The 8539-nt window shown below is 48.1% G+C and overlaps 1 protein-coding gene across 1 annotated transcript in view; it reads left to right on the top strand.

Moving 5' to 3' along the window:
- The first annotated feature begins 4628 nt into the window (after positions 1-4628).
- Positions 4629-8539, top strand: part of Eprs (glutamyl-prolyl-tRNA synthetase) — a 61358-nt gene continuing 57447 nt past the window's right edge. Inside the window, exon 1 of the mRNA XM_004626879.2 lies at positions 4629-4788. Within this exon, the coding sequence (XP_004626936.1) occupies positions 4743-4788 (46 nt within the window). The 5' untranslated portion in view covers positions 4629-4742. The remainder of the gene's footprint in view (positions 4789-8539) is intronic.

Genomic DNA, 8539 nt, shown 5'->3' with positions numbered 1-8539 from the left:
GGGCTGGCTGGCATGTGGTGCTGGGTGATTGAATGGTGGTCCCTGTGCTTTGCTAAGCTTGCTCTAAGTAGGTGCTTTAGACCACTGAGCCATCTCACCAGCCCCTCTTTTGGTCTTTTTGAGACATGGTATCACTATGAAGTTCAGGCTGGCCTTGAGATCACTTTGTAGCCAGGCCTGTCTCAAACTCACAATGATCCCGTGCTGGGATTACGGCGTGCTCCATCATGCCCAGCCTTATTGTCCTGTTCATAACACCCACATCTGTTTCATCCTTGCAGTTCAAAGCTCTGCTGGAGCCTCCCCCTCAGCCAAATGCTTCAAATCCCTTTCCTGACTCTTAACTCTTAATTTCAAACAGAGATCTGGCCCGAAGCTGTCCACAATAGCTACGCACTGTCCCAACAGTAGACTACATTGCAATTTTTCTGCCACCCAGACAGTATCTCTAAACACAAGCAAAATGGGGGCCAACTTTTTCCAGTGTACAATATATTGTGTCCATACAGGTCTCAGTAGAAGCTCCTGAGCTTCATCTTTTTTTAAAATGTATTTGGTTGTTGCAGGGTCTCACTATGCAGCTCGGACTCGTGGTGATCCTCCTGCTTTCAGCCTCTGCAGCGCTGGGATTACAGCTGTGTGCCACCATGCCCAGACTCTGGCTGGCTCAGCCCGCCCTGGGTAGAGGGCTGGCATGGCGTGGGGTGCTGGGGATCGAACTACATTCCCTGTATGTGCTTTAGTCCGCTGAGCTATCTCGCCAGCCCTCCTGAGCTTCCTCTTAACTGGCAACATTTCCATCAGTACTCTGATTTTCCAGGCTCTGACCAGAGTCTCCATTACAATTTACAACATATAGGGACTGTTTCTTGGCCAGTTTCTTAAAATCTATCCCAAATTAATTCCCAAGGCTCTTAATTCACATGGCCAGGCAATGTCACAGCAATAACCGACCCCAAGGTACTGGTAGCAATTTTGCTGTAGTCAGGGTTTATAGGGAAAACAACACAGGACGCTATAGTTCATAGCACTGTTTTACAGCATTCTCCCATAGTCCAGCACAAAAGAGTGGGGAGATCTATCTACACACTGGAGTCCCAAAGAATCCAGCTGAGGGTCTGGATCCTGCAGCAATGTCCTGCAGGAGGCCAGCTGAAGACCTAGGGCCTGCGACAGTGCCTCGCCTGAGTCCAGCTGGAGGCCTAGAGCCCACGGTGACTCATGCAGGCCTGTTTCAAGCACCTGCACTGGGGTGGCCCAGAGGTCAGTGGCGGAAGCTAGAAAGTCTGTGCCGGTGGGATGAAGGGTCCGTGCTAGCAGCTGAAGGATCTGCCCAGGAGCCAGGAAGTGGTGCTCAAGGTAAGGACCAAGCTCCCCTGAAAAGTACCACAGCCATCCTCAGCAATAGCTAGGTTCTGCGCTCCTCTGGTAACAGCCAACTTTGAGTTAGGAAAGGTAGCACGCCAAGCCTCTCCAGGCCATTGAACAGTGCGCCATCTCCCCCTCTGGAGCCAGGAAGCAATGCTCAAAGCAAGGACCAGAGTTTTCCAAAGTACACTGCAGCCATTCCAGGTGACAACAAGGTCTAGAGCTCCTCCAAAAATGAGCGCAGCAGGGCTGTGCCAGGAAAGCCCGCAGGACAAGCTCTTCCAGGAGAACCAGCGGCACCTGAACTCCACCTCTCCAGTTCTTTTTATGTTGCTGGCCACAGTGCTCAGGTGGGCCTTCCACATCCAGCACCACATTCAGTTCAACGGGGGGTTACAACTTGACCACCAGTTGTCAATCCACCACACCATGTTTTAATTTCTCTGAAATACCTTTCCTGTATATATTTTTTTTCTTGAATTAAAATGGGCTTTTTGTTCTATCACCTTACCCCATCTACCTTAGTAGTATTTGATAAGGTCTAAGCCTAGTATGAATTGCTGGACTATTATGGTGGTCATCTACTATGGCTGAAGACCCCAAGACCACAGCTTATCTTCCCCAAGACCACCTCTCCCCTTCTTCTCCAATGCAGCCCCGGCTACATTTCCCTTTCTTTCCATCACCTCAGGAATGACCCCAATCAGCTCCTCGGGTATTTCTAAACACCTCCTCAAGCTCCTCCCCTAGCAGAAATCCACAAACGCCCGTCCGGCATTCTTTGTCTCAGGCGGGAGGATCTATCTGACCCCTCTGCCCTCGATCCTCTCCGTGTCTTTGGAGTGAATAAAGGCTTCCTTTATCTTTCCTCTTTACTGCGCTGCCGAAAAACCTATCAGTATTGAAGCCCGAACCTTCATACTAAGCTACATCTGTGGCCCTTTCTGATCTTTTTTTTTGAGACAAGGTCTGGCTAAATTGTCCACACTGGAGTCAAGCTTGGGATCCTTCTGCCTTAGCCTCAGAGACCTAGAATTACAAGTGTGCACTCCCACATCTGGCTTTTTTGCTCACGTTTTGATATAAAATAAGTTTTGTTTCACAATGAGATGATGGTATATATAAACAAATTTATTTTTTCTTTGCAGTACCAAACTCAGAACCCTGCGCTTGCCAGGCAGGTGCTTATGCTGCTAAGCTATACCTGCCGCCCCGACAAATACAATTTAAATTTGTTAGGATCCCAGGAGACTTTCAATTTTGAATTTGTTATCTACCTTGTTTCTTGCTATCACTTAAAGCTAGCGGCTGTCAAAATCAACCAAACAACCACCAAAAAATGGGGCTGGGAATATACCTCAGTGGCACAGTGCCCACCTGTGAAGCACAAGGTCCTGAGTTTGATTCCCAGCACCCTCCAGGAAAACAAAACAAACACCCAGCAACTGAAAGAGCTAAGCCAGCATTCCTGTATTTGCCCCAAAATGGAACAAGTAGTTCATCATAGTGAACAAAAATCATGGAAAATCTGAGTTAATTTCCAGGCTCTGTGGCTCCCCAGAGATGTTCTTATTAGCTCCATTTGTCGCTGCTGCTCAACAAAAATTATATTCACTCAGCACTTCCTTTTCAAGAATGAACATGTAGCTCAAAAATACCTGGGTTTTTTAATTTCTAAAAGATACTGCAAATTTATTTTCATTTTTCCTAATTTCAAATTCCATTTTATAAGGTAAATTTTGTATAGTGTTGCCTTCCATGTAAATGCAAGGTGTGGCCTGTTACCCCACAGTGACAGGGGCCTAGGAAAAGGTATTTGTATCACTCACTAGTCATAGACAAAAAGCCACACATGATTAGCTGGGGAGACAGCTCAACGGCTAGGTACCTGCCTGGCAAGTGCAAAGCACGAGGTCTTGAGTGATCCTTGTTACCAAAAACAGAACAAAAAAGCCCGCACATTATTGTATTTTTATTTTTTTAAATTTTTATTTATTAGCACGTTTATGGCACATCATGATCATACTCACTGCAGGGAGCATGACACATCTTCGCTCTTTCCGTGTTCCCCTCCCGTCCCCTTTCTCCATCTCTTGGTCCCCTCCCATCTGTAAACTACACTTCAGGGAGCCCAGGGCCTGGGAATCCCCTCAGGAGATCGCCCACGTTTTTGGATCCCTAGGACCAATTCATTCATTCCACTTTGGGGGAAATACAGGAATGCTGGTTCTTTCAGTTGCTAGGGTGTTGTTTTTTGGGGGTGGTACTGGAAATCAAACTCAGGCGTATTTTGCCTTTTGGTTCATATTCTTTAACGAATGATTCCGAACTGACCCCAGGTGGAGGTGGACTAGGAATGCCGATCAGATACATCACTGAAGCGATAGCAGAGTTCTTTACTTGCTTAACTGACCATTGGTATCACTACTGCACTTTTAGAGCCAAAGCCCCGGCTCGCGGGGTTCTAACACAAGTCCACCCTCTCATCCCCAATACCGACCAAGGGGGCAGCAGCGGGGAAGGTCAGAGAAGCAGGTTGACCACCATCTTCCTGGGCTTTAAGGAGACTTCAGCGTTACTTGTTTTTGTCTCCCTAGGCAGTTCAGGCTGGCCTGGAGCACACACTGTGGCCCAGGCTAGTGTCAAACTCGCAATGATCGTCCTGCCTCAGCCTCCCTAGTGCTGGGATTATAGGCGCAGGGGGCGCCACCACGTCCGACCTTTGTAGGAGTAAATAACCTCGAAGGTTAAAAAAAAGGAAACTGCGTGTTTATTTTTCTAAGTGCAATTTGAGAGCTACCGTTGGCCTGGCCCTCTTCCGGCCTACTTTCCTTCCTCTCACCTCCCGATGACCGTCAGAGGGCTCGGCGCAGCACTGGGCGGGCGGCCCACGCCAGGCCCCTCGGCTTCGCAGCGGGAGCTCCAGTCCTGGCAGTTTTCCTTAAAGCCTTTCATAAATCAACCTTTTAACTATTATTCCTTAAATAAATTACTTCTGGGAAAAGTAAAACATTCGCGAAGTGTGCCCTAGCCACAGAGCAGCACGATCGTTTGGGCAGCGCGCGAGTTCGCAGGATTCCTTCCGCGCCTGTGTAGCGAAACCTCCCACTACCTTCCCGTCCTCGCTTTACGAAGTGTCGTAAAGCCCCACACGTCAGCGCGTTTCCGACAGCCTTACGTCAGTCTTTCGGAGCCCCTGAGGGCGTGCGGCGTGGCGGCGCGCTGTGGTGACGTAAGTGGCGTGCGCGTGAGGCCAGCGGTCGTGGGGCGGGGCGAGGGCTGCGGCGTCGGGACCGCGCACACGTTGCATTTCTGGCTTGCGGCGTTGGGCGACGCGGCCGGCCGGGCGAGGGGGAGACCGGCCACCGGCGCAGATGGCGACGCTCTGTCTCACCGTGAACGCGGGCGCCCCGCCCCTGGGTAAGGCCGGGACGGGTGGGCGCGCAGGTCGCCCGCTCCGCGCTGTGTCCCGCGTAGGGCGGCGCGGCGCGGCGACCTGCTCGTCGCAGAAATAAACTTCGGGCCGCTCACCTTCCTCCTCTGTCGGCCCTCTTCTCACAGCCGGCCTCCTCTTGCTCCTTGGCCGTCCCCGCCGCTCAGCGCGGATGCAGAACTGCCCGGGCCCGACCGGCCCTGTGCCTTGCTGGGGAGACGGACGCTCGTATGGTTAGCGCTAGGCTTCTCGGCCAGGTGGCGCGTCTCGTAATGAAAGGCGTTGGGTGGCTGCGGCGCGCCGAGCCGCTGCTGCGGGCGAGGCCGCCCCGGGGGCGCGGGACTGCCGGAGCCGGGTGTGGAGGTGCTTCCCTGCGCGGCCTGGGCTGTGCTGGATGGACGGCGTGGGGTCTCTGCTTTTTATTATACAACAGCAGATTTGAAGTCGTTTGCTGACGTCTTGCTTAACAGGTGTAGTCCACACAAGCACTCTGCTGAGGTGTAAGAAGCGCAGACCTGGAAGCACGGCTGGCCACGTGGCGCTGGGGAAGCCGCGGCGCGGGGTGACCGCCGCGGTGTGCAGGGCGCGGGCGTGGGCGGCGCTGGGCTGGGGTGTGTGTGTGTGTGCGCGCGTGCGTGCGTGCGTGCGTGTGCGGGGGCGTGTGTGCGCACTGCTCCGGGCCGAAGAGCGCAAATAGCCATTTTAAATGTAACGTAGCATTTTGGCACATTGGTGCCAGTAATTTTGAGTTAAACTCACAACAAATCGTTGAACTGTAAAGATGAATTTAAGTTTCGTGCTGCAAAGACGGTAAACAGTGTACAGAGGGGGGCGTTTCGTTTCTGAGACGGCAGAGGCTTCCTCGCACATTCTGTTCAGTAGTTAGTGTCACTCAGAAAATCAGTCTGTGGTGACAGGCCCGTTTCTTTAGTGATTTATGTAGTGCAGCACCACATTTTGGCAGGATCCTGAAAGAGTCTTAAACTTGTCTTTTTTTTTTTTTTTCTTCTTCTCTGTTTTTAAACAGGGTCTCACTATGCAGTTCAGGCTGGCCGTGAGCTCACTTTGTACCCAGGCAGGTCTCAAACTCCCAATGGTCTTACTGCCTCAGCCTCCCAAGTGCTGGGATTGCAGGTGTGCACCACTAAGCCCGCCCTTGTCATTTTGAATAGGCAAATTATTAGAATATATATTATTTGGTCTGCTTGCCACTCTCTCCTTTTGACTGAATTCCTTACGTACATTTTATTTTTAAGTCATAAAATTAGCAGGCAGGGTTTGTTCATGTACACCTATAATCCCAGCACTCGGGAGACTGAAGCAGGAGGAACACCTTGAGTTTGCTGCCAGCCTGGGCTATCTGGGCAAGTTCAAGGCCAGTCTGCATGACAGAGTGAGACCCTGCCTTAAAAAAACAAAACTGTATTAATTTTTTTTAAGAGGTAATAAATGAAGAAAAAAAGACACAAGAATAAGAAAAAAAAATGTCACAGGTCTGTCCTGTTACAATTCTGTATATGGTTAGATTTCTAAATTTCTTTGTAAAAATATGTAAATGCTTATTCCTACTTTTATAAAATTATTTTTCCTTCGTATTCTGTAAGGACTTAAAGTTCAACATACAATATTTGATGGAAAATACCTGTTCCATGATATGCCTAAGATGTTTGATATTTACATAGATAGGATAAACCGAACTGCATATATTGCAGGTTAATAATTAGCTTCTCTTCTGGAGGGTTAACAACCTAAGTTAGCAGATCAAAATTGGAGAAAAGGAAGGGCTGCAAGGTTAGCCAACATTCTGGCCCGAGCTTTTCAAGGTCAGTGAAGACTCGGGACATAGGAGAACCTGTACTGTAACAACACATAACTCAGTTGTGCTCCAAATTTTCTGATCAAGAAGATTATGGAGCCACAGAGGAATGTGTTCTATGATGTATAGAGTGCCTGGGGAGAGTCACATGGAGAGAAAAAACATTTTCACAGGCTTTCACTGAGAGCAAATTTGTCAAGCAGTGGCCATGACTCATCCTCATGACTGACACTGACAAAGAATCTACAAAGTGCGGTACAGGGCTACAGGATAAATCCTGAGGGTGCTTGGCTGACCTTATCAGATACAAAAGTTACATTTCTTGTTATATAGGTTTTGCTTTATCTTGGTCTTAACCATCCAGCCTTTAGATAAGTATAAAAATGAGGTATGTAAAGTAAAGCCATATTAATATGATGAGCTGTAAAAGGCTGAAGTCATTAACTTCTGAGGATAACCCACTAATATTATAGACTGCTAGACAGTGTTGGATTGTTTAGCTGAATTCAAACACCTATAGTATTTAAGATGCCAATGGAATATCCACCCCTGACAGGACAAAAATAAATAAAGCGATACAAAGGAAAGATAATTTTGTATTTATATATACAAAATAGGATAGATATACAGCTACTTTTGCTTAATTCAGTGAGTAGAAAGAGGTGTACTAATAGTGTTTGGACAGGATATCCTGTCTGCTTCTTGTACTGTGGATAACCACTATGAAGATAATGTACATTGTATTGATTATGGAAACTGTCTTATTAATCAGCTTTAAAAACAAAACAAAACAAACACCCACTAAAATTAAATGAAATAATTGAAAAATAAATTGCACTGCTAAAATTTACTTATCTTACATGCATTCAGTGTGTTGCTTTTATTGTTTTTTTTTTGTGCTTTTTAATGTTGAAATAATTTCAGACTTTAAAAATGCAAGGCTAAGGGCCATCCTGGTAGCTCAGTGGACCAAAGCCCCAGAGTGCAGCAGCCCCAGGGCACGCTGAGTCTGCTAAGACTGGGCCTGGTGGCACCCCTGTAATTCCAGCACTTAGGAGGCAGAAAACAGGAGAATCACTATGAATCTGATCTTTGTAGCAAGACCTTGTAGGCCCTGTCCTAAATACAGAAAATTAAAAAATGCAAGGCTAGAACAGGGAGCTTTCCCCCTTTATTGAGACCATACTGCAGTTACTGTGCTGCGGAGTGCTCCGCCCACAAGCAGTATCTGTTGGCCTCTCAGCCTTCAACATCAGGAATGCACTGCAGTACAGTTCTTACGTGGCAGGTGCGGGCTTCAGTGTTGCTCTCACAGCCCACAGCCCGAGGGTCTTCTGTCTCCCCTTTGCCTTCATTCTTGGAGGCTTATTGGGTGTCCTTTGGTTTTCATAGCCTTGACCTCTGCAGATGACATGCCACTTCCTTGAAGAGTGTCTCCTTGTTGGCTCGGCTGATGTGTTCCTCTGGCTAGATTGAGGCTGTGTCTTTGTTTGGGCGGCACAGTGGTTCCTTGCTCCATATTCTTCCTTGTAGCCCAGTCAGTTGGTACATGGATTTAATTTTCCATTACTAATGATTAGCCTTTATCAACTGGGGGGGATCTTCCAGCTTTCCCCCTCTGCGGAGTTTTCTCCTTCAATTAAAGGACATTTCAGTGGGGAGAACTTCAGGACCATGCAGACTCCCTGTCCTCATCCAACCTTCACCTGCTGGTTCCAGCATCCGCGCATGCTTCCTGCCTAGTTTAATTATTATGATGACCTTACAGTTCCACAGTTCCTTCTATATATATTAATTAGTTGACATTTTCCTGGAGAAGAGTAATCTCTTTTCCATTTAAAAATTCATGGCTAGGGCTGGAGAGATGGCTCGGTGGTCTGAAGCACCTACTTAGAACAAGCTTAGCAAAAGCATCAGGGACC

This window comes from Octodon degus, unplaced genomic scaffold (genome assembly GCF_000260255.1).
Source record: "Octodon degus isolate 3935 unplaced genomic scaffold, OctDeg1.0 scaffold00017, whole genome shotgun sequence".
In the NCBI taxonomy this organism is placed as follows: domain Eukaryota; kingdom Metazoa; phylum Chordata; class Mammalia; order Rodentia; family Octodontidae; genus Octodon; species Octodon degus.
This window is presented reverse-complemented; position numbering and strand designations above follow the sequence as displayed.